Source organism: Balaenoptera physalus (assembly GCF_965194825.1).
Source record: "Balaenoptera physalus genome assembly, chromosome: 7".
In the NCBI taxonomy this organism is placed as follows: domain Eukaryota; kingdom Metazoa; phylum Chordata; class Mammalia; order Artiodactyla; family Balaenopteridae; genus Balaenoptera; species Balaenoptera physalus.
Window position 1 is genome coordinate 17,656,433 of NC_138886.1, and position 26,686 is coordinate 17,683,118.

Here is a 26,686-nt window from a genome sequence, read left to right on the forward strand (position 1 = left end):
TAAGCTCTATGGCAACTACTGAACTCTGCCAGTGTAATGTGAAAGCAACAGCAGACAATAGATAAATAAATGGACAGGTCTGTGTGCTAGCTAAATGTTACTTACAAAACTAGGTGGGGGCCACATAGACTAGAAGGCTGTGGTTTGTCAACCTCTACTGTACAAGAATACAGTTTAGTAAACAACTATCTGCCTATGCTTATTATCATTATTTTAATGAATAGATTATTTTAGAGCAGTTTTAGATTTATGGAAAAATGAAGTAGGAAGTACTGAGTTCCCATTACCCTCAATAACCCTGACCATACGGTTCCTCCTATTATTAACATCTTGCCCTAGTGTGGTAAATATGTTACAACTGATGGGCCGGTATTGATACTATACTGTTAACTACAGCCCATAGTTTATTTTATGTTGTACGGTTCTTGGGTTTTGACAAACGCATAATGTCATGTATTTACCATTACAGTATCGTACAGAATAGTTTCGCTGTCCTAAAATCCCCTGTAGCATCTATTTATCCCTTCATCTCTCTCCCTGAACTCCTGGCAACTACTGATCTTTTTACTGTCTTCAAAGCTTTACCCTTTACAGAATGTCATGTTGTTGAAATCATACAGCATGTAGCCTTTTCAGACTGCCTCCTCTCACACAGAAATATGCATTTAAAGTTCTTCCGTATCTTTTTGTGGCTTGATAAAACGCATTTATTTTTATTGCTGAGAACTACCCCCATTGTATGGACGTACCACAGTTTGATTGTCTAGTTATCTGTTGAAGGATAGCTTGGTTGCTTCCAAATTTGGCAAGTATGAATAAGGTCACCAACATTCATGTGCAGGGTTTTATACAGACATGAATTTTCCATTCATTTTAGTAAATATCAAGAAGCACAGCAGCTTCGTCAGAAACTAACCACCTTTCAAAGTTGCTGTTCCATCTTGCATTCGCACCAGCAATGAACTCTTCCTGTTGCTTCATCCACATCTTCAGCAGCATTTGGTGTCATCACTGTTTTCGATTTTAGACATTCTGATGGTTATGTAGTGGTATTTTATTGTTGTTTAATTTGCAGTTCCAGAATGACGTGTTGTGCATCTATTCATATGTTTATTTGCTATCTAGATATCTTCTTTGGTGAGGTGTCTATTCAGCTCTTTTGTCATTTCTTAAATCTGGTTGTTTGTTTTCTTATCGTGGAATTTTAAGTGTTTTCTGTATAATTTGGATACAAGTCTTTTTTTTTTTTTGAGGGGGAATACAAGCCTTTTATCAGATATGTGTTTTACAACTTTTTTCTCCCAGTCCGTAGATTGTCTTTTCATTCTCTTGAACAGTGTCTTTCACAAAGCAGGAGTTTTTAATTTTAATAAAGTGCAACTTATCATTTTTTTCTTTAATGGATCATACTTGTGATGTTGTATCTAAAAATCCATCACCAAACCCAAGATCACCAAGATTTTCTCCTATGTTGTCTTCTAGAAGTTTTTTTAATTTGGGGTTTTAAATTTAGGTCTATGATTATTTTGGGGTCAATTTTTGTGAAAAGTGTAAGGTCTGTGTCTAGATTCTTTTTTTTTTTTTTTTTTGCATGTGGATGTCTATCTGTTCCAGCACCATTTTTTGAAAAGACTATCCTTTCTCTGTTGAATTGCTTTTGCTCCTTTATCAAATATCAGTTGATAGTTTTGTGTGGGTCTATTTCTTTGCTCTCTGTTCTGTTCCCTGATCTATTATTTATCTATTATTTCACCAAAACCACACTGTCTTGATTATGGTAGCTGTATTAGTAATTTATTTAGTAGTTTATTTAATAAAATTTATTTAATAAATTAGTAATTTATTTAGTCTTAGAGTTGGGTAATGTCAGTTCTTTGACTTTGTTTTTCTCCTTCAATTTTGTATTGGCTATTCTGGGTCTTTGGCCTTTCCATATAAGATTTAGAATGAGTTTGTCAATCTCTACAAAATGACTTATTGGGATTTTGATTGAGATTGCACTGAATCTATAGATCAACTTGGGAAGAACTGACATTTCAACAACTTTGAATATGAACATAAATATCTTTCCATTTATTATTCCATTTAGATCTTTGATTTCTTTCATCAACATTTTGTAATTTTCCTCCTATAGATCTTATACATATTAGATTTATACCTAAGTATTTCATTTTTTAATGTCAGTGTAAATGGTACTGTGTTTTTAATTTCAAATTCCAATTGTTCATTGCTGACATATTGGAAATAATTTGACTTTTGTATATTAACTTTGTATCCTGTACTTTTGACATAATCACTTATTAGTTCCAGGAATTTTTGGTTGCTGCTCTTGATTCTTTGGGATTTTCTATTGAATATTATTTTAAAAATTACATTCTTATTAATAATGATGATGATGATGGTAGTTAAGAGTGCATAGTAGGAGGTGCCATGTGCATGCCACATGCACCATCTCATTTAATTCCACAACAACTTACAATCACCAGTATTATTATTTAGTCCCTATTACAAATGAGGAAACTGAAATTTAGTAAAGTGTGGCAATCTATCCAAAGTTGCAAAAGGCAGAACAAGACTTAAACCTTGTCCTTCTTACTAGGAAACAAATAATAATCATAGCAACAGTAACCACAACTCAGTTAAATATATTACCAGGCTGTTTACATTCATTGCCCCTTTTGATCTTTGTAACTGAGTCTATCAAAATTGGTACTATTATGATCCTCACTTAACAAGTGCGGTAACTGAGGCTCCTGAAATGAAATAAGTTTCCCAGGATCACACATCTAGTAAGAGGTGGAGTTTAAGATCCATTCTCAATGCATGTGGATACAGTTATTATAGGCAAACTTGAGGCTGAGCATGGCCATGTGATCTCATATGACAGTGTGATCAGTAATTAACAAGGCTGGAAGCTAGATCCAGGGTCTTAGAAACTGAATTTAATTATATTTTGGTGTCAGATTTTGAAAAGGCCAAAAACTGTGTTCATTAATTGGATTTTTGTTTTCCTAGGCCCCTTTAAAGTTTTGACTTCCATTGATTTTAAGGAGCACTTAAAAGCCATTTTCAACTGTCCTATAACAGTATGCACACTTCACCTTGGTTATCATGTAAACTGGCTAATGTCCACACTAGCTGGGTTCTGGATTTGGCTACAACTGATGTCAGATGTGTTGGAATCGAAAACGAAGGGATGTGAGAGATGGTCAGGGCTCCTCATTAGCACAGTGTTGCAGGAAGTACGTACAAATAGTGCTGCCTTTTCTACTGCCTTTGGGTGTTTTCTTCCTCCGTTGCTAATGACTAATAAAAAAAGAGGGAGAGAGAGAGAGCAAACAAGAAAGCAACTGCTATTAGATTTTCTTCTACTGCAGTAGGTTTCTCATTTTGCAAAAGCTCATTAGAGACGGCTATACGGGAAGACTTCCAAGATGCCCCAGGGGGAATGGGAAAGACGAAAGGGAAGTAGAAACTTGCAGAGATGTGACCCCAGCCACAATTTCACACCAGAACCAGCTGTTCTGAGGTCACATGTTCAGATTCTAAAATGCACCTCATGGCTTGGATTTAAAAAAAAAAAGTTTTCCCTCTCTAACTACTAGCAGGAATAAAGTTATTATAAGTGCATTGATGCTGTGTGGTCAGTTAAAATGTGGGTCTGATTTTTCCTATCTGTTGCTTTAAGTTAGAGTTTTGAAGCATCTTTTTTTTAATTTCTTTTTTTTATTGGCGTATAGTTGATTTACAATGTTGTGTTATTTTTAGGTGTATAGAAAAGAGATTCAGTTACATATACATATATCTATTCTTTTTCAGGTTCTTTTCCCATACAGGTTATTACAGAGTACTGAGTAGAGTCCCCTGTGCTATAAAGTAGGTCCTTGTTGATCATCTGTTTTATATATAGTGGGGTGTATATGTTAATCCCAACCTCCTAATTTATCCCTCCCCCAACCTTTCCTCTTTGGTAACCATAAGTTTGTTTTCTAAGTCTGTGAGTCTGTTTCTGTTTTGTAAATAAGTTCATTTGTATCATTTTTTAGATTCCATATATAACTGATATCATATGACGTTTGCGATAATCTCTAGGGCCATCCATGTTGCTGCAAATGGCATTATTTCATTCTTTTTTATGGCTGAGTAATATTCCATTGTATATATGTGCCACATCTTTTTTATCCATTCATCTGTAAATGGACATTTAGGTTGCTTCCATGTCTTGGCTATTGTAAATAGTGCTACAATGAACATTGGGGTGCCTGTATCTTTTTGAATTATGGTTTTCTCCAGATATATGCTCAGGAGTAGATTGCTGTATCATATCATAGCTCTATTTTTAGTTTTTTAAGGAACCTCCATACTGTTCTCCATAGTGGCTGTATCAATTTACATTCCCACCAACAGTGCAAGAGGGTTCGCTTTGCCCCCCACCCTCTCCCCCATTTGTTATTTGTAGACTTTTTGATGATGGCCATTCTGACCAGAGTGAAGTGATAGCTTATTGTAGTTTCGATTTGCATCTCTCTAATAATTAGCGTTGAAACATCTTTTTATTCTTTTAATTTGGAGTCTAACCTACTAGAGGTTCAATTTCACAAATGTTTTTGAGACTCTTCTATATATCTAAGGCTTTGTTGGGAGCTGGAGAAGGAGAAGGAAGACACAGTCTCTGCTCTCAATGTGGGGGGAAGAGACACCTCACAACAGTCTCTGTGCTGAGGTTAGAAGAGAAGGATTCAACACATGGAGCTGGGGGACATTGCCTCAAGCATAAATAACTCTCCTAAAAGTCAGGAGTAGGGTATGTGGTTGCAAAAAATCAAATCAACCAGCAAAACAAAAACAGAAACAAAACCCATGTTATAAAGAAAAGAATTCCAAATCAGTGGCCACCTGTCCCTGGGTTCTTATTATAGCTCTGTCATGTGACTTGGACAAGCTGTGTATGCTGTGTGGAAAGGAGTAAAACAAAAGAATTTGAGTCTGTTCCAGCTCTAAAATCTGCATCTTTCTTATTCGTCATCAGGATAGGCTTTTTGAGAATGTTAAATTAAACTGTGCTGGAACAGTGTTCTCTACAGCAGCGGTAGCTACCACTTATTGAGAGCTTGCTAGTCCCTGGCCTTCTGCTAAGCTATTCATATTATGGACTCTCTTAATCTTTACAGCAAGTATGTGAGGCAGGGATGACTGTTATTCCCATTTTTCTGATGAACAAACAGAGGCCCAGAAAAATGCAATGTTTTGTCCAACCAGAGCCACACAGGGGATGGGAGGTGGAACCAGGATGCAGATCCAGGTGTGTCTGGCTGCAAAGACTGCTTCAGAAAAGGTAAGAAAGAAGACATACAGTGTCCATGGGAACAGGGCTTCCCCTCTTGGGAACTTCCTCTTAGCCCTCTGGAGCCATTTAGGGATATCCGTGTTAGTCAAGGAGATGGACCCAGGGCTGAAAGGATCCCCAGAGATGGGAAGCGACTTGCTAAAGGCCACACAGCAAGTTAATGGCACAGCTTCACAGAACTGGTCTCCTCCAGCGCAGGATTGAACGCACATGAGGAACGGTGAGAACACACGCTAGGATTCAGGGAGAGTCAGTGCCTCAGCCCTTGGAATCATTTGGCAAGTGCTTTTGTGCCCCTGCTCTACATCTGCTGTTCTGCTAGATCCTGGAAACAGACATGAATAATGGTGTGGAGTGGAGGGGCCCTGAACACCAGAATATGAAGATCCTAATTGGACTTGAAATATCTTTAAAGGTTCAGGGATATTGGCTTCTGCCCTTGACTGTGATAGAATTAGCAGCTAGACCTCTCAGGGAGGGAGGTACACTGGAACCCGTAGCTCAGGGCATGGAGAGAGACAGATCTAGGCTGAGTGGTGCCCCTCCCTCAGCGGGGCAGCTGCCACCTCGGACCAGGGAATTCTGCACTCACACCCTGCAGATCTGTGGGAGGGGGCAGGTTTTAGGCTTGGATCTCATCCGGCTGCATCTGGGCTGTATCTGGGGCAAGGCTAATTTTCCTCTTCAAATCTCATTTATAGCGTCTGAAAAAAAAGAGATAATGATAGCACTTGGTTGGAAAAATGCAGAGGTTGGACCCAGTGATGTCGAACTTTCCCCACCCCCAGCTCTAAAGTTTTATGCCCGGCTGTCAGGGCCTTGGATTCCTTCTCTTGAGAACTGGAGGGACCGTTCGGGGAGACGCTCCGGAGGACCTAGTGACAGCAACTCAGCTTGTTCCCCGTGTTATGACAGGATGAGGAATCCCGGCGCTGACACACAGGCGAGGAGATGGAGGGCGAAGCGGCTGAGGAGAAGATAATGTTTCTCTAGCCTGCAATTTCTTTCAATTTCAGGGATCGCAGTTACCAGGGCAGGAGTTAGTAACAGCCATGCCTTGAATGCTAAAGTGAGTTTGGTGCCACCGGTGGAAGCGGTTTTGCGTTTAGAGAGGGAAGGCTTGTGCAATGTGTGACCCAGGCTTCAAATTCAGTGTGTGTGTGTGTGTGTGTGTGTGTGTGTGTGTGTGAATACACACCTGTGTATGAATGAGGGTAGGGCAGGAGAGAGAAAGACAGGTGTGAGCATGGTCGGAGAGGCGGGTAGAGGAGTGGAGCTGACAGCCCTGATTCAATTGTATGTGACCCTAGGAAAATGACCTCACCTCTCTGCACCCCAGTTTTCTCACGTTCATCATCGAGGTAATAATGCCTACTTTGCAAAATTGTTGAGAAGTGTTTTAGTTTGTTCAGACTGCTATAACAAAATACTGTAGACCGGGTGGCCTAAACAGCAGACATTTATTTCTCACTATTCTGGAGGCTGGGTAGTCCAAGATCAAGGCACTGACAGATTCAGTGTCTGGTGAAAGCTCACCTCCTGGCTCATAGATGGCACTTTCTCCCCATGTCCTCACATGGCAGAAGGGACAAGTAGCTCTGTGGGGCCTCTTTTATAAGGGTGCTAATCTCATTCATGAGGGATCCACCCTCATGACCCAATTACCTCCTAAAGGCCCCACCGTCAAATACCATCACATTGGGGGTTAAGGTTCAATGTATGAATTTGGAGGGAACACAGACATTCAGTCTGTAATGAGAAGGTTAGAAACAAATCCTCCAGAGCCTCTAACGCATGGTATGCATTCAATAAAGGGCAGTTACTGTTATTAATGTGGGGATCCATCTGGGACATTCAACCAGCACTGGTATTTTCAGTGACTCAACCTTCATTTTTCAGCATTTCATTTAGGGGGAAAACAAAACATCCCTAGCATATTTTTGCAGAGTTTTTAAGAACACGGAGTTAGACTGTTCAACGTCCAGCTTACTAGCTCTGTGAACTTAATTAACCTCTTTGTACCTCTGTTCTCTCCTTAAAAAAAAAATAAAAATAAAAATAATAAAAATTAGAATAAGGGTTCTTACCTTTCAGGATTGTTGTGAGTATGAAATGAGATATGTGCAAAGCCCTTAGAATGATGTCTAGCGCATTGTAAGCAATCAATAGTTATCAGCTTTACAAATGATCCTGCTATTTTGATACTAGCTATCTAGGGAAGAAAGGGCAAGATGGGTAGGGAGGCAGCGATGAGTGAGGCAATGATCCAGGCCTCACGGGAGGGAGATTGCAGTCCCACAGCTGAAGGCATTGTTCGCCCTCCCCCCCCATTTCCATTCAGCTAGGAGGCATTCGTTCATTCACTGAATAAGCACTTATTAAGCCCCTAGTGTGCTTCAGCCACTGTGTCAGGGCTGGATGCATAGAAGTGAATAGGACAGACATGGTCCTTGTCCTGCAGTGCCCTTGGTCCAGTGAAAGAGACAGCGAGTGACCAGGACCACCAGTCCAGTGTGAAAATGTTAGGATAGGGTACTGTGGAAACTCAGGGAAGGGGCATCGAACCCGCAAATGAAGGGAGAGGCATTGACATAATCCTGGAAAAAAACCCCACAAAACTGGAGTGTGGTAGGCAGAATAACGGCCCCCAGTATGTCCACATTTTAATCCGTGGAATAAATTATCTTACCTGGAAAAGGGAGATGAAGGGTGCAGGTAGAAATGAGGTTGCCCGTAGTTGATCTTGAAACAAAGAGATTATCCTGGATTATCCAGGTGGGCCCAGTGTAATCCCAAGCGTCCTTAAAGTGGAAGAGGGAGGCAAGAGAGGAGCTCAGAGCCATGTGATTCCAGAAGGATTTGACTTGTCTTGGCTAGCTTTGAAGATGGAGCCAAGGAACGTGGGCAGCCTCAGAAAGCTGAAAAAGGCAAGGAGATGGATTCTCATCTAGAGCCTCCAGACGGTGTGCAACCCGCCTGACACCTTGGCTTTAGCCCAGAAACCCATGTCAGACATCTGACTTACAGAGCTATTAGATAATAAGTTTATGTCATTCTGGGGCACTAAGGTTGCAGTGATTTGTTATGACAGCAACAGAACACCAATACACGGAGCCAATGATATCTTTGAGTTAGGACTGTCCTTCTAGAAAATCATTCTGGCCACAGGATGGTAAACAAGTCGGAGGGGCAAGGCCAGATGCAGAGAGCGCAGTTAACAGGCTGTTGCCATAGGCCCTGGGAGAGGGGATGATGGCTTAAACCAGAACAGACAGCTGTTATGTGCTGCGTCTGTACCAGATCCTGGAATCCGAGGGGAATCAGCCGAATAGATCCCTACAGCCGAGACCTACAGGGCCTGGGATGGAGACAGACGTGCAGAGAACAGCCATTCCTGGCAGCACTACCCGACTTGTCCCATGACTCTTCTTCTACTCCCCACCGCATGCAGTTATGATGGAGGCCAACAGGTTCTACCTCCTGAGTCTCTCTCAGACCTGTGCCTCTCACCTATATTCTGCCATCCAGCTACTCCATGATGTCTTGGCTGGGTTGCTGCAAAACCTCGTACCTCGTCTCCCTCACCCCAGCCTTGTTCCTTTCCCAGCCCATCCTCCACCCTGCATCCAGGCCTTCTTTCTAAAGTTCCAATCAGATGGCATCACTGTCTTGCTTAAAACCTATAATGGGTCTCCTTGCCCTCAGAATAAAGCGCACCTTCCTTAGCATCATTTAGCAGACACACACACACACACACACACACACACACACACACCTACCTTTGGACTTGGCACATGCTATTACTTCTGCCTGGACCTCACCCACACCTCCCTTCCTCACTCTCTCCCTGGGTAACCCCTCCCAATCGGTCAAGACTCACCTCCTCCAGGGAGCCCTCCCGACCTCCCCAGTCTGTGTTAAGTGCCCCTCCCTGGGTCTCTGAACCTCCTCTATGAATCTTAAACTACCACATTAACCTATAACTGCGTCTTTATTTTTTATTTTTATTTTTTTTAATATAAATCTGATTCTTTTTATTTTTAATTTGTTTATTTATTTTTGGCTGTGTTGGGTCTTCGTTTCTGTGCGCGGGCTTTCTCTAGTTGCGGCGAACGGGGGCCACTCTTCATCGCGGTGCGCGGGCCTCTCACTATCGCGGCCTCTCTTGTTGCGGAGCACAGGCTCCAGACACGCAGGCTCAGTAGTTGTGGCGCACGGGCTTCGTTGCTCCGCGGCATGTGGGATCTTCCCAGACCAGGGCTCGAACCCGTGTCCCCTGCACTGGCAGGCAGACTCTCAACCACTGCGCCACCAGGGAAGCCCTATAACCGCGTCTTTAAATAGTTAAGGGTTCAAACATTTTTTTCACTGCAACTCAGTTATGCAAAACACTGTAGTCTTCTTAATTTTCTACAGCCGATATAATGTTTCCCTCAAGTTTTCATTCCACTGACAGCAAAACAAAGTAGTTCGACTTGCCAGTTAAGGATACAGAACATACTCTTTAGGGTAACTGTTTAGTCTGTTCAAAGGTGAACTCCTCAACAGCCAGCCCTGTCTTGCCCTTACCAGGCAGTCTCCCCGACCTCCGCTTGGCCTCAGGGTGCGGCTGGGGGCTGGTAAACATGTGGTCTACTGGGTCCTTGCTGGCGTCCACTATGTGATTTCCTGTTTGAGCTTGGCCCTCAGCCCTTGCACTGGCTGCCACTGTGATATGGATGGTCTTGGGTATTTCTTTTGAGAGGGGCTACATATTGGAATCCACTGCCAAGTCCACAGCCACAAAGTCCCCACTCTCTATGAGACCCTTGTTCTAATCTCAGGCCTCCTTCCCCATCTCCGCTTCCTTGGGAGCAGGAGGCTTATGCCAAGAAGTCTTGTCATCTTTATTCTCTCTACCCTGCGGGTGCAGGACTTGGGGGGCTGACTTCTGCTGGCCTCTTACTCACCTACTGATACCCTCTCATGGGACCTTCTGTTGGCTTTTCAGAGAAAGGGGCTCACAACCCCCCCCACCCAGATTATACCCTGATCTAGGGGAGCAAAGCCCCTTGTTCTTGCTCACCCCCATCCCCCTTGGATTTTCCCCAAACCCTTGCTGGTATTTAGACATTTGTTGGTACCGCCCTCACGGCTGGGGTGAGTAGGGAGGGGATGTTGACTTCCAAGAAGCCCAGAAAGAGGCTTGGTGACTCTCAAGCCTGAACTCTTGGCCTCTTGGTCTTCTCTCCTGGGCAATTCCTCCCAGAACTAGTGGCAGAAAAAAAGGGTTTTCGCCTTCCTTTTTCTGTCCTGTGGGAACTCCCCTGAGGTCATAACCTGTACCAACTGTACATTAAAATAAGATATTATGATCTGGGTTGGCCAGGCCTGCCTTTGATATATAAGGGACCTTCACTCCCAGCAGAGGTTGGCTTTCAAAACTATTGTCTAGCTCAAGACACTACAAAGTCAGCTTTGAGATCTAGCCCAAAGCTGAGTGATGGCTCCCTTTCTTTTCTAGAAGGTATGTGCTCTTCTATCTAAGGACAAATTCCTTTGATTTAGACCAATATGACTCATAGGGAATGAAAAAGGCTTCATTTTAACATTTTCAGCACCATCATTCACCTTGCACACATTTTCACACAATTTATAACACGTGTCTTACACTAGGCTGTGAGCACCTTGAGGATGAGGAATGTCTTATCATTGTTTTCCCAATGCCTGGGACACAGTAGTGAAAATTTGTTGAATGAATGAATGAAAGGTTGAATGAAAGAATGACTAAATTCAGGGTGCTTGAACAAAAAACTTGCATAAAGACTCCTAATTAAGAAGCAAATCACATGAGAACAGAGTTTCTAACTGTACCCAAGAAGGGCAGACAAGCGTGAGTATCAGATTACTCACCACGAGACCCTATGACTCCAGCACCTACAGAATGGCTACAAAATCCAGCCCAATGCGTCTCAGTCTGGGGTTCAGAGAAATGAATATTTTGTACCAGCCGCCCACCCCTCCCAGTTCCAGAGGTAGGGAGTGGCTTTCCAAAACCACCCAGAAAGGCAGTGACAGAGTCAAGATGAGGACAGGGACCCAACTCCTTGATCACAGAGGAAACCACATCTCGGTCAAAGTTGCCTCTCACTTGGCAGAAAGGCTTAGTTTAGCTGGAGGCGGAGGATGGGTCATGGTTCAGACCACGGGAGGTGTCCTCATTGGTACTGGGCTCTTCATGGCACCCTTTCAGGAGGCTGTGGGCAGCCTAGGGAGAGCCAGGGAGGGCGGCCCCCTCCCTGCGGACTCAGCAGCGTGCAGGCCAAGACTCCTAGTCTTCCCTTGACTAAGGAAAGGCTACCGACAGTGCTGGCTGGCTCTGGGATGATTTACTTCTCTGGAATACCTCAATTTAAATGCTAATTTCCCCAGAACCGAGGGGTGATCGGCTCTTGCATGCTGGTGGCTGTGTATTAGTGTATCCAAAACACTCACTCACCTATTCCTAAATGGGGACAGGCGGGAGGGAGAACCGCGGGAAGGGTGGGGGGGGAGCCAGGATGGCCGAGGAGCCCAACTTCCCTGGCTTGTCGTTCCTGTCAGCAAGGCTGATGACACGGAAGCTACGCAAGGTACTTGCTCCGGGCAAAGGCCCCCTAGGTTTGGGTCGCTTGGAGGTCGTATGCAGGGGGCATGGGGGGTGAAGAAGCCTGCGCCTACTCTGTACACAGTTGAACAGATTCTTGGGGGGCCTGTGCTGTAGCAGGCCCCGGGCTGGGCTCTCTGAGGCTCTCAAAGGAATCCAGCATCTGGTATGGGGTTCAGGAAAAGGGACTAGCATTAAAGATAACTCGGGGGCAGTTCCCTGGTGGTCCAGCGGTTGCGACTCCGCCCTTCACTGCTGAGGGCCCGTGTTCAATCCCTGGTCGGGGACCTAAGATCCCGCAAGCCGCGTGGTGTAGCCAAAAAAAAAAAAAAAAAAAGCTAACTCTCTATGGCTCCTCCTCACCCCTTGAAGTTAAACTCATTACTCCCATTTTACAGATGACATTAGGAAGGCTGAATAAAATATAAGTGACCTCTCCAAGGTCACACAGCCAGAATCTGGATCCATATCTGTATGATTTCTGAGCCCATGCCCTTTCCACCACCAGATCCCAAGGTAACTGCTGGAATTTACTCACAAACAAGAGGCATGAGAGAAAAGTGACAAGAAAGATTTATTCCAAGTGAGGAAAATTGACATGGTTTCTTGGAAGGGGGGGGTTTTGGACTGGTCCTCCTGTTTCCTCCTAGCCTTCCTCACCCCCCACCCCATCCCCTGCACCTCCCCGATGTGAGTGCACACGTGTGTTCATGTGCTCACCAAGAGTGGGAGTTCCGGCCAGCCTCTGCTGAGTGAGATCACTTTTTCCCATCTCGTGCCTGCTAGCTCTGTGGCCCTGGCCCCTATCTGAGCTCCATGGGAGCCAGGGTGTCTGCATATTAGGAAGTTAGAGGAAGAAAAAGTAGGGTTTTGAAGCTTCTTATGGAAAGGCTGGCATTTTAGACTAAAATCCCCAATATCCCTTGGAAACTAAAGCATTTGGGTACCCCGTAACAAAACATCAGAAAGGACTCCACATAGGTCATACACACATTACTTTTGTCTCTGGGTTTCCTTCCTTTGCTCCCTCAACAAACGTTCATTGAGCACCTACTTTGTATGCAGTTGGCACTGGGCTAGGCCCTGGGGAAGGCACAGCAAATGGGACAGGCATCGTCTTGGCCCCCGTGGAGCTCACAGTCTAGTGGGAGAGTAGATATCCAACAAGGTCCCCAAGAACACATCTGGGTTAGGAACTATGAAGCTCTTTCTAGAAGAAAAGAGCAAGATGCTATGAGAGGGAGAACTGACCTCGGGAAGGTTTCTGAAGGGCAGAGGAATAATGTGTGGTCTGAGTGACAAGTAGGAGTTGGCCTGCTGCAGGGGGCTGGGGGGCAAGAGCTTTCCAGAGAGAGGGCAAATCCTAAGCCGACCCTTTGTAGGAAGTGAGTGTGCCCCATAAGAGGAACTTACGGCCAATCAGTGCAGCTGGACAGCGGGCAGGGGCAGTGGTTCATGAAACAAGGCAGAAGGAGTAGGCAGGGGCTAGATGGTAGAGGCCTTGAGACCTTCACACAGTGCCTACGTTCTCCACCAGGCACCTCCTCTGAATTCCCACTGCCGTACCCCTAGTGTGCATGGGAGACCCCAAAACACGTTTGTGGAGTGAAAGAGACCTCCCACTCCCAGAGTTCTCCTGAGTCCCTGGAACCCCAGGATCTGCTATTTTAAAAATCTTGTGAATTGTTTCCATATAATGTCAATTGAGATAGAACTGTTTTCATGGATATTTGGGGGGGAGATGTTTGTCCAAAGAAACAGTCGCCCTGTCGCCGTTGGAGACACAACTTATGCAGACCCCCACACACAGAGATATGCACGTACAGTGATATCCCTGGGCTCAGAAGCACACCCCTCTCTGGCCTGGTCTCAGGTTATCCCAGTGATCAATCAGGAGCACGGGGTCTGGATTGATCCATTGAATGTGTGCTTACTGAGTACCAGGTTCTCAGCTAGCAGCCCCATTACCACTTCCTAACTGTGGACCTCAGTTGGACAAGTTCCTTAACCTCTCTGAGTATCCATATCTTCATGTATAAAATGGGAATAATAATAGTAGTTATAGAATTCTCACGTGGTGAAAATGACATACACATTCACATGTATCTTGGCACACTACCTAGAACATAGCTGATGATCAACAAATAGGATCAATAAACAAATATTACTTACTCATCTTCCTATCTTCCTCTTATTAGGATTCATTAGCTGCCTGGTAGTTTTTACTACACGCACACCCACTCACACACGAGCTCTGAGAATCTGGATTTGTTTTCGAGCCAACTGAGTTTCAGCCAGCACCCTGCCATCCTCCCCATCACCTTCCCCAGGTGGGTGGATTCTGAAGCTGCTGCCTGGGTTCTGTCTGAGGTTCTCAGCCCAGGGGCACCTTCCCAGCTCTGCTCTTCCCATCCTGTTTTGCCTCGCGGGAGAGCTGACTAATGCAAAGGCCCTGGGCGCCCTCTGCTGGCAGAGGCCATGCAGGACTTGTGGCCATTGCCCAGGCAGCCGCGAAGGGGCCCAGTCCTGACGGACCATCACTGGTCCTTGGTCTTTGCTGCAGCTGTCTTGTCATTCCCTGCTCCACCCCTGCCTCCCTCCCTCCCCGCTCTCCGCACTGGCCTGTGAACTACCCCCCTTCCATGGTCTCCCACCTTCTCACGCTCTTCCTTGAGACCCTCCCTGCGTCCCGCGAAAACCTTCCTCCGAGAAGGGGAGTGTGCGCCGGCCCCCTGCCCTCCTGAGTCGGCCACTGTGCTGACACTCCCTGAGGTCAGATTTGCCCAGAGTCAAGCCCAGCTTAAACAGAAGGCAGAAGGATTAGAGGAGAGGAACGTGGGGCTGGCGAGGGTGTCATTGTCCCCCTCCTCTGCGATTATAAACGCATAGCCAGAGATGTGAAGTCGTGACCCTGGGTGGTAAAGTGAAAAATGATAAGCTTGCCTTCAGATCCCTCTTCCCGAAATGCACTTGGTGTGTAAGTCCAGGGAAGTCATTTCACGTCTCAGAGCCTCCATTTCCCCATCAGTCAAGAGGGGGTGTAATCACGCCCATCTCACAACATTGGAGTGAGGGTCGTGAAGTCACCTGGAGAGCAGAGCCCCTCGTATGTGGTCAGATTACAATGAGTAACAGACCCCTTCTTTCGGCTGCAGCCTGTCTGGGCTCAGTGCACCCAGGGGTGCTACGGCTCTTCCAGCTTTGATAGCCTGTGACTGTCACAGGCAGCGTCTTCAGTGCCCCGCACCTGTGCAGTGATGTGGCATGTGGGCTCTGGGACCAGACCACCTGAGATCTCCCGCTTCCCAGCTGTGTGGTTTTAAGTAGTTACATAACTGCTTTGTGCTTCTGCTTTTCCACCTCCCAACTAGGGGTCTTAAGGGCACCTAATTCATATGGTTGGGTGAGAACTAATGTAAAGTACTTGGAACATCGCCTGGTACATAGGAGGTACTCAACAAACAGTTATTGCCATCATTGTTATTATTGTGATTTCACTAAGGCAGGCTGAAGCGCGCTTAGGATCCCCATTTTACAGATGAGAAAACTGAGGTTTGAGTGGTTTGCTCCAGGTTTCACAGCTAGGATGCAGTGTGGGCAGATCAGGAACTCAATCTTCAGAGCCATCTCAGTCTTGCCCTCTCCTATTCATAAAACAAGTGCTTGGGTCTCGGGGGGAAGGGACCCTTGGCCAGAAGCCTCCAGCCCATACAAATCCCTGATAGCTGGCCCTACTGACTGTTCCGCACGGCTGATCCATTGTCTCCCCCACACAGCTGGGACGATCTAAAGGACAAGGGGAGAAGCCAGTCTGTCTCTGGATCCTGAGTACCTAGCTCAGGGCTGCACCCCGAGTGTGTGCTCAGCGCATGTTAGTTGAATGACTAGGGCAGGGAGACGGCCTCCACCTCATTGCATCTCTAAGGGACGCTCTGTATCACAAGAGGCCACCTCATGAGGGGGACAGGAAGAAACTTAGTTCCTTAGTCCCTGGTGGGTGTTACATGCTACTTGGGGGCACTTCCATGGCCCCTGGCAGGTTCTCTTTTTCTGTTCACGTGGCTGATCCACATGTCCAAGTTTGCAGACAAATCAAAGGCCAGCCACAAACACCTAGGTGGAACCCATGACAACAGGCACACGTGTAGACATAAGCAAGTACGGCTCTGCACACAAACATGGGCACACCCGTGATGCACACAATAGCATGCTTAGCTGTACAAGTGTGGGCCTAGAAACTCAACATCGTGCACATGCATGCCCAGCAGACAGTCCAAGGCCCAGCGGCTTACCTCACCAGATGTGCAGTCAGAGAGACCAGGGTCCAATCCCAAATTTACCACCTCTTAACTCTCAACCTCATTTTTCCTTTCGTGTAAAATGAAGATAATGATAACTATCTTGTGGGTCACTGTGAAGATTAAATGATTAAATGGATGCAAAGTGCTTAGCGAGATCCTAGCAAATTAAGGATTCAATCAATAATTGTCAAAGATGACGATGATGATGATGACGAAGACGCTGGTGATGTTGAAGATGGAGACAATGGGTCCTCCCCTGGATTCTGACCTGCTCAGGGGTCGGACACGGAGAAGGTGTTCACTAAATGAATGACTAGATGGTGAGCTTTGAAGGTGCCTGGGGTGGAGTGCATGGGGACGTGGAGTACAGAAAGGAAGGTGACCCAGGCCACACAATGTTTGTTTGGCTGCTTTTGAACTGCCCGAGATCCAGGCTTCAAAGGCACTGTTTTGGCATCACAGATTTTTGTTTGCCTCTTTCTGATTTTCATTTCAAGGTTGCCCATTCCAGGTGGCAAAATGAAGAGCTAAACATCCCCTTCCCTTTGTTCTTCAATCCCCCTCCTCCTCCCGCTCCTCCTCCTCTCCAGACTGTAGTTAGTGTCTAACTCTGAGGATTTCTGAATAAGAAGGGACCTCAGAAGTCAGATCTGAATACAGAAATGGCCTGGATACCGTCCATGCCAAGTGGCTATCAAGTTTCCTACTTGCATACTCCCAGCTACAGCAAGCTCACCACCTCGCAGTGTCAGGCTCTTCCATTTTTAGGCAGGTCTATTGTCTGGAAGATTGAAGCCTGACTCCCTGCAATGCACTATCACCTCATCCCCCACACCTTAAGACTACCTTTGCTCAGGGTTCAGTGCCCCGAGGGCACCCTGAGGCTTGTCTTCTGTTTCCTGGAGTGGCCCTGCAGACAAGCGCCAGAGGTACCTAAAGAATTTAGGGCAAGAAAGAGCACTAGCCTAGGAGTGGGGAGATCTGGTTTTGAGTCTAACCCATTGGTTGTCTGTGAGAAATTTGCTCCCCTTCTCCCGGCCTCAGTTTCCCCATCTCTAAAAGGAAGAGTTTGATCCAAAAGATCTCTTAGGATCCTTCCACTTTAGCATGCAAACACCCATTCTTTCAAGCCTTCCTTTCTCCAGCTTAGTCTTACCCGCTCTTTCTTCAAGCACTCCACGCTCTCCTCAGTTCCCTCGCATCCTGGCTCACCATTGTCACCGCTTATGTAAAGGGACATTTAGCAGCCAAAGAGACAGTTTATAGAATATCAGACTGTGTCTTAGGCAGTTGGCAGCTTTCTCCCATTAAGTGTTTAAAACTACCCTGAGATCTGACTTTCATAGAAAAAGAAACTGAGGTTCTGAGTGGACCAGGAACTTGCTCCAGATCATGCAGCTAGTAAGTGGTGGGCCAGGATTGAACCCGTCCTTAGCACCATGGCCTCAGGCCTGGGATTCAGGGAGCCAGAGGCATCCCAGCAAGGCCGTCCGCTGGCTCACGTGTCAGTCTCTTCTGTGGCTACGAGCTCCCTGCCCTCCTTCCCAGCAGCACCTGCAGCCTCCGCTTCCTCCATCTGGCAGCCTCTCTGCTCCTCTCCACAGGGAGAACAACTTCATCAAGGACTTTCCTCAGCTGGCCGACGGGCTGTCGGTGATCCCGCTGCCGGTGGAGGAGCAGTGCCGGGGGGTCCTCTCCGAGCCCTTCCCAGACCTCCAGCTGCTCACTGGTAAGACACACATGCTGGACCCCTTCCCAGCCTCCCTGACCACACACCTGCTCTCCAGTCCATCTCAGCTCTCAGCACGTCCAAGGTGGGCCCTGCCAAGCCTCTGTGTTCGCGAGGGATGGGATGTGAAAGGGACCTACCTACCATTTCTTGGACTCGTATGGACCGTGCAGAGCTAGGGGCTTCCCGGGCTGAGGCCGGATTTACTCTCTTAGCAAACTTCAAGTACACAGTGCAGTATTATTAACTGTAGTTACCGGACTGCATGCTAGATCCCAAAACCGCATTCATCCGGCATAACTGAATCTCCGTACCCTTTACCCAACATCTCCTCATTTTCCCTGCCTCCAGCCATCCTACTCTCCGCTTTTATGAGTCCAACGTTTTTCGATTCCACACAGAAGTGAGATCATGCCGTTCATTTTTAAGTCGTTTTAAAATAAAATAAGTGGACCTCCCCCATCCCCACCCCAACCAGGAGCCTCTCTCGGTGACAGCGTCTCAGTTACACAAGCTGTTTTTGAATGTGGGCACTGGGCCATCCTGGGGGGGGTGGGTATCATTCCTCTCGTGTTATATAGGTGAGGAATCTAGACTCAGAGAGGTGAAGGGACCGATCAGGGTCACACAGTCAATCCGCCAGGACTAGAACCGGGTGCCATGGCTCCAGGTCTTCTGCCCTTTTCACTCCACTCTGCAGTCCGTCCCGCCACCCCCCAACCTCCGTCTCTCCCCCCCACTGAGAAGCCGTCTTTTGCAGGCTCTCTCCTGAGGCTTGTATTTTCTGTCCCACTGCGGGATGCCCATCTGTTCCGCCTCATCTTCTCCCAGTTCCTCTCTTGCCCTTTTGGGGGACTTCCCCAAGACGTAAGGAGCCTGGCTGTGCTTTTGTGATACGGGACGTTGCGGTCCTGCGTTAGTGGTACAAGCTCTTAGGATTGTTTGTTTTGATTTGGGCATCTTCGGAGGCGTCCTCATAAAGGAACTGTTACATTTTAAGAGGTTGGGTTTTTTTTTTTTTTTTTTTCACTTACCAGAAAAAATACCGCCCCCCAATCCCGGGGCTTCATTTTACCCCTAATCCTTTGGTGGGGATCTAGGATAGAGCCAGGTAAGATGGGGGTCAGAGATTGAGTAGGACCAGGGATGGGTTTTTGGTCAGGAATGGTATGCAAGGAAGTGAGTGAGTCAGTACATCGGTATTTCTTGAGAGCCTACTATATGTCAGGCTCTGTTTTGTCTCTGCAGGAGCGGGAATAACATAGAGCATGGCCTTGACCTCAAGGAGCTGACATTTCACTGAAGGGGCTTATATTTCAAGCTGGAATCCAGGAGGGACCAGGGATGGGGAAAGTGAGGGATGGAGTGATGATCACTTATGGGGGAGGCCCAGGGATGGGGTGAGGGGCAGAGAAGATGGTTTGGTAAATTTCTTGATAATCAAAAGAGGTAGTAGGGTTTTTTTGTTTTGTTTTGTTTTCCTTTGGGACACCATTCCACCAAGGGCATAAGCCGCATCAACAGTGTGCATCAAAATATCTGCCTCCCTCTATTGGGGATGGCCCCTCCAAGCCTGCTCTGAATTAGGGCAAGCAGTCATAGACGGGGCAGAGGCTGCCTGGGTGCTGGTGTCTAGTCTTCCTGTACAGACTGTTTTCTTTGCCCTGACTCAAAACACGGCCCTCTCCTCCTCTCCCGCCCTCTCTCCTTCTCTCCCCGGTGTCTGCGGAGGAAGGGAAGGACAGGCAGAGCAGATAAACAGAGAGGACGTACTTGTAACAAAACAACCTCCCTCCAGTGGACATATCTTTGGGGATCATGAATATTTTACTTTAAAATGAAAGCCTCTAAAAAATTATATTATTCCTGAGGCTAAGGGGGGGAAAAAAAGTTGATAGTAATGGACAACTTTAATACTGCAGTAATGTCCAGGAAGAAATCATTTGTTCCAATGAGATTCTCATTTGCATCTTGGTATCAAATATCTCTTTAAGTGCCTCCTCACCAGGGGACAAGAGAAAAGGACAGAAAATGTGCCTGCCATTTGCAGAGGATACACAACAATAATAGTAACTGCTGATGTGACTAGCATTTCTTTTTCACATATTTTTTCCTGATTATAAAAAAAGAGAGTCTGCAGTGCTTAGAGTACAAAATTTAGAAAACGGAGATGAATATAAATCAGAAAACAAGGATCTTTCACACATCCACCACACTAAGTTAACCACTTGCTAACATTTTGTTGTGTTTTTTTTCTTCTTTGTTTATGTTTTGTCTACACTTGTGTTTCACACAATGCATTCTATGGAACATGAGTTCCAGTGAAACCTAAAAACGGGGCTCCTTGCTCAAAAAAGTTTGCAAAATGTTGTGCACTATCTTCATGTACCTTTAAAATGCGTATTAATTTATTCAAGGCGCTGAGAAATTATACAGCTTTTTTTTTTTTTAATCTTTTTTAACTTTGTTTAGCCAGTGTTTCTTGGTCTTGTTTGAAATGGGAACCTTTTATGTGTACGCACAGGTATTTTACAAGATACCAAAGGACATCTTATGTTTCCATGTTAGGAAACAGTCTGTAGAGGGTGAACAAACATAAATCGTCAGAGAGTACATGTGTTAGGCTTTGCACGTGGTCTCTGTCACAGCTGCTCAACTCTGCTCTCATCGTGCAAAAGTAGCCTTAGGCCGTATGTGATGAATGGGCTGTGGTTCTCTTGTCCCCATTCCACACGTAGGACATTTCAAGGTTACCAAAGGACTTCCACTGCTATTAATTTATTTGAGTCTCACAATACGCCTGTGAAATAAGATCAGCCCAGGCAGCCATGGTATCAGATGGGGAAACTGAGGCACCGTGCTATCTAGCACCCCATGGCAAATCGCCACCAGAGTTAGTGGAACTGTAAACCCATTCTTGCTTGTAGGGTGAAGGGGGCCATGTGAGCTGTAGAGCAGAGAGAAAAGGCGGGGTTGGGGCTGAGGTCAGAGGCCAGGAAGGAAGAGGCCTGGAGGTGGAGTCCAGATAAAACTGCCAGCCCCAGAGAGAGCCTGCACTCTAGGGCCGATCCTCTGTCCGCTTAGAAGAGGCGGCTGTTACCCAGAGCCCAGGGCTGCAGGGTGGGGTTGTAGGGTGAGGCCTCTAGATGCTGGGCTCACATCAGCTTCTTCTTCCCTCCCCAGGAGACGTCAGGTATGATGAGGCCATGGGTTACCCCATGGTGCAGCAATGGCGGGTCCGCAGCAACCTGTACCGCGTGAAGCTCAGCACCATCACCCTCTCGGCAGGTGAGGACTGCCGCCCGCGGCCAGGGGACTTGGCGTGATTCAGCTCAGGTCCCCCAAGGATGCTGGCGCTGGAGATGCTGAGGGAATGAGGCCACGTCCCTCCCCCGCCATCAACAATCTCACAGGGAGGGCGGATTGACAAGCAGGCAGAACAGTGGTGTCCACACACTGCAGCAGGTCAATGCAGTAACGGGGCCGCTGTCCATTCTGGGGAGTCAGAGAGGCTCCTGGAGGAAGGGGTGTCTGAGCAGGGTGTGGGGGATGAGTAGGAGAGAGGGGCAAATGATAATCTAGGTCACACTTTCTCGAAGTACTTCAGGCGTGTGGATTGTACGAGTTCTTTCAGGCACTGATTCCTCCGGTTTCTCCTGGCTGATTTCTTTTCCTGCCCATTTCCTACTCAGCAGTAATGCGTTCCCTGCTCCCCTCCCCCCACCAACACACACACACACACACACACACACACACACGCACGCACACACGCACTGCTCACACTTTGTCCACATGAACCCTGTGCTTCAGCTGACGGGGACGGTGTGTAGTTCTCAAAATGAGACATTTTCTTTCTTGTCTCTGTGACCTTGCGCATGCTGTTTCCTCCGCCTGGATCTCCTTGCACATCCTGCAATACTCGGAGATGCCTCCCCCATTATCTATACCCTTTGGAATAATTCTAGGAATTCCCTGTGCTCAACTGCCTGTGTTAAAGCACTAACAAGTGCTTCATTCACATCAGAATCCTGTCTGTCTCCCCCACTAACCTGAGAACTGTGGGTAGGGCTTGGGTCTTATTTATTCCTGTACCTTACATTCCTGCACATGACTGGTGCTCCTTTTTGATGAAGGAATAAAAGATAAACGAACACTGAAAAGTAAGGAAATGAAAACTGAAAAGACGGGGCCCGGGCTTGGGTTTTCTACCCTGACTCGTACTCATAGCACTGCCACTGGGTTATTCTCCAAGTATCTTGCGATGGGGCGGGGGGGGGGGAGCTCTTTTCTTATCTTTTCTCTTTCAATATCGCTTTGTTCATGAGCAACACGGAACTCTTTTAGCCTGGGTATTGGGAAGTATAAATAGTAATTATGGCTGACATCACCCAAGCGCTTTATAATGTTTCATATCTTAGGGCTTACATCAGTCTCGAGAGGAAGGCCTTCTTTATCACTTTTTTTTTTTTTCAGGTAAGGAAACTGAGGGTCAGAGAGGTTAAGTAACTTGCCCAAGGTCACACAGCTAGTAAGTGGCAGAACAGGAGCAGGGCAGGGATTTGAAGGCAGTGTTGTCTGCCTGGATCAAGAGCCACAGGGCATCTCCATGGTGGTATTTATTACTTAACAGAAACCGTCTCATTATTAACTCTGCTGCATTAATTACCCAGCTGCATGGGTTAACAGGTTGATGGAGAGGGGTTGTTCTAATCAAGGACCCACTCTTTGAGCCCTGTTTCTGTTTTCACCACCACCCACACCTTTACACCGCGCTTGTGAATAAGACTGCCGTGTTCCTGTTAGAACTACAAAGGTGTATCTGCTTTAATGAATCAATAATGATGCTCCCGAGAACCCCCTTGTAAATCAAATGTTTGCAAATTGGAGCTCATTTCTAATGTTGAAGAAGAGCTTGCTCTTTTACATTTTACTTTGATGCGGCACAGAATCAGTTGCTCTTATAATAACGGGCGTCGGTGTGTCTGCAGTGTCCGGGATCTGTGCCGTGAACCTGGTTGAGTTGTGGGTGGGGAAGGATGCATGCGCAGACTCAGAGACAAACGGGACAGACCTTCTGCTTTCAGGGTGATGCCTGTTGAAGGTGCAAAGGGTAGGTGCTCCATGCCAGGATGGTGGGAAAAGCTTCTTGGGGGAGGGGTGACTTCCTGGGGCCTGAAAGCATGGGTGTGACTTAGGGAGGAAGTGGGAGTCCATTCCAGGTAAATCGTGGGGTGGGGTGTGTGTGTGTGTGTGTGTGTGTGTGTGTGTGTGTGTGTGTGTGTAGAGTGGGGGAGGGATATACATAAAGAAAGAATGATGGAAATCCCAGATCACACTCAGGAGAAATAAGAAAACTGATTTGGCCAGAGGTAAAGCCTGATGTATGTAGCTCACGGGGGATGACCTTGGAGGCCTGGGATACCCAGGTAAGGTCACTGGGCTTTATGCATAGCAGGGAGGAGCCCAGAAGGTCTTAAGTCCCCTGGAAAAATAGCTTGGTGGCCTGCCTGTAGGAGGAGGAAGAGGGCAGGGGAGCAGTGGTTACTGAGTGATTGTTGTGCAGGCCCCATGCCAGGCACTGAGGACTCAGGCCCCTTTGGCATAGGACTAAAGGCAATGAAAAAGCAAGGAGGCCCTTGACAATGGCAGGAGAAAGGACACATCTGTTGTTTTAGGGAGGCTGAGGCAGGGGCAGAAAGGGAAGTGATGTTACAGGAAGCTAAGCCAGGGATCAGATATGAGGACACAGACTTTCTGCTGAGCCTGGGCCAGTGCAGCCCCCAGGCTCCAGCCGTGGACAGCTCAGGCCCTGGATAATTGGGTACATGGGAAGTGCATGCATCCTGGGGTGAGAGGAGGAGTGGGTTGGAATCCTAGCTCCTCTGGCGGGAGGACCAAGGCAAATCAGTTCCAGTTTATGACCTTTGACTTGCTCATCCACTCGACAGGGCTTATTATGGTTGGGACTGCAGTGCTGGGCTGAGGTTAAAGTGTCTGGAACATCTAGCAGCGTGCCTGGTACACGCTGGGTGCTCAGTAGATATCGGCTTTGATTTTTCCTGATTGTGATGTTCAGGTCGCCAGCTATAGGCCTTCCTCTGCTGTTGATTCCCTGTCAGACCTAGCGTCTTGTGTGTCCACCAGAGAGAGCGGTCTTTGCAAAATAAGTGAGGGAAAGCTGCGCACATTTGGCTGACACTATGGTGGTGGATACAGCACCAAATCCAGGCTTGTCATTTGCCGGCCACCAGCCTCCCAAGCCTGACCACCTCTGCGTGCTGCTCCTCTGTCCAGGCTTCACTGACGTCCTCAAGATCCTGACCAAGGAGAGCAGTCGGGAGGAGCTGCTGTCCTTCATCCAGCACTACGGCTCGCACTACGTCGCAGAAGCCCTCTATGGCTCCGAGCTCACCTGCGTCATCCACTTCCCCAGCAAGAAGGTCCAGCAGCAGCTGTGGCTCCAGTATCAGAAAGGTAAGCCTGGAGGGCTTGCTGGAGGTGGTGGCCAGATGCGGTGTGGAGGTAAGGCTGCTGGGGAGATAACTGAGCTCCCTGGGAGCTAAATCCGGGCTCTGCCCCATAGAAACTGGGTGGCCTTGGGCAAGTCCCTGCCCCTCTCTGGGCTTCTCGTTCACTGTGGATGGAATGAAGGGCCGTGTGATGATTTCTCAGGAGTCTTTCAGTTCAGGCATTTCCTGAGAGCCCAGGGTGGTGTTCTGGACTCCAGAACCCTGGCCTTCTACTGCACGCTCCTTGTTTCCCACTTTCTCCCCTCGAAACAACTGCCAGGGTCGGGGGGTGGAGGAGGCTGTGACGTGGGAGTGGTGTCTCCTTGACACCTTCTTCTCTTCAGGTTCTTGAAAGAACCCAAGAAGAGCTCTGGCTCCTTTGGGAGCGATCACCTCCTGTCTGGGGGACAGTTTCAAGTCTCTGCCATGGAGAGAATTTTATCCTCAGGGAGGGTCAGCAGATCTTATTTCCCTCCGATTCTCAGCTATTATCAGAATTGGAATTTCCCAGACGCGGGAGACCAGTCTGTGCCACTCCCCTTGGGAAATCTATTCCCTTCCCACCTCAGTTTTCCCTTCCTGTGAAATGGGTACTTTAGCCATTCCTGTCTCCCTCCTACATGAAAGGAAGGTGGTTTATGCAGTAGCATTTTGAGAAAGATGGAGCTGTGGCATACATGCATTATGTATTATAACAGGTCCATGTAGTCACAGCCCCATTTCACAGATGAGAAGATGAGTCTCAGATAAGCCAACAAGTCAGGTGCCCCGCGGACACACGTAGCAGGGTGAGGATCACTTCCTGTTACCATTGTTACTATCAGTATCAATTCATTTGAAAAGAAAGCCTCTCGATCGATCGACGGAAAGGGTGAGGAGTAATGTTAAAACGTGCTTGCACCTTCTCCATATGGACCAGCCATCCTATCTCCAAGAACCAGATCGACCGTAACTCCTAAAACCACAGAATGTGTGAGCCACAGGGACCTGACAGGTCTCACTGGGCTCAGCACTCCCATTGCACACCTGGGAAAACTCAGGCTGAAAGGGAAGAGGAATCTTGCTCAGAGTCACACCGCTCCTCTGGATAGAGCCAGGACAGGGCGGGTTGCTGCACACTCGCTGTCTAGCTCTTCTCGTGCTGCCCCTCATCCCCAGCTGGGTGAAGCCCCGGCCTTTGTCTTTTCCCGAACAATTCCCTTTGCACCCTCCACCCTGTCATGGTCTCATCCCTCCCTTTCTCGTGTGTGCGACTGTTTGGGGCACGGGGGTTTATAGGCGCAGGGGAATAATTGAGTTGTCTGGGAATAGCTCTGGTTTATGGCTGTGACAACGACTGTCTTTAAGGAAGTGCATTAAATCAATAGAAGTCTCACTGTGCTACCCTATAAATAAGGTGACACATCATTAAGCAGGGCAATAAGCTTCCGGACTTTGAAGTAATACAATTAGGTTATGTTTATAAAAACCTTCGCTCACTGTGGCCACTGAACCAATTTGCCTCGTCCGGCATTTGGGGCCTGGGACGCTGAGCTAATGCTGAATCCCACCCCATCTCCACCCTCGGCTGCTTCCAGGCCTTGGACTTTTTCACTCCAGAAAGTGCTATTTCTTATACACAATGGATGCATGGAATCTATGGCAAGTAAGATGGAGAGGAGGGCAGACAGAATGCTGAAACAGCAGCTGGGGACCCCCTTCAAGTCTCAGAGAAACTTCAAGTTTGCCACAAACTTGCTGAGTGAACTTGGTACAGAAGCTTTTCCTTCTGGGCTTCCAGGGCAAAGGCACTTTTCTTTCTTCCCTCGTCCGTGCTCGCTGCCAGAAGAGCATAGGGATACACTGAGGCCGGCTGATCTGTGTGTTTCTTCCTCTCTCTCTCTACCTGATGTGACCACCTGGATGGTACATCAAACACTATAGTTTTACTTTTTAAATTTGCAAGTGATGATGGGGACGGGGTGGATGAGACGCCGGGAATTTTCCCATGAGGGACAGAAAGAACTCTGGACTCAGAGATAGTTGGTGTGTGTCCCTTCTCTCCCCAGCCACCTATGCGTCACTGACATCTATATGTCAACTGTGTGTCATTGACATCTGTGAAACCAGGGCTCACTGGGGACCAGGTCAGGATGAATCTGGGTTTGGAAGCTGGTCACTCTTGGGGCAGAGCTT

The 26,686-nt window shown here is 47.2% G+C and overlaps 1 protein-coding gene across 3 annotated transcripts in view; it reads left to right on the top strand.

The window, feature by feature from the left end:
* Nucleotides 1-26,686, top strand: part of ASTN2 (astrotactin 2) — an 897,588-nt gene that overhangs the window by 630,230 nt on the left and 240,672 nt on the right. For all 3 annotated transcript variants that reach the window (XM_082470412.1, XM_082470411.1, XM_082470413.1), the window contains 3 exons: nt 17,878-18,002; nt 21,186-21,290; nt 24,297-24,476. In XM_082470412.1, the coding sequence (XP_082326538.1) occupies nt 17,878-18,002; nt 21,186-21,290; nt 24,297-24,476 (410 nt within the window). The remainder of the gene's footprint in view (nt 1-17,877; nt 18,003-21,185; nt 21,291-24,296; nt 24,477-26,686) is intronic.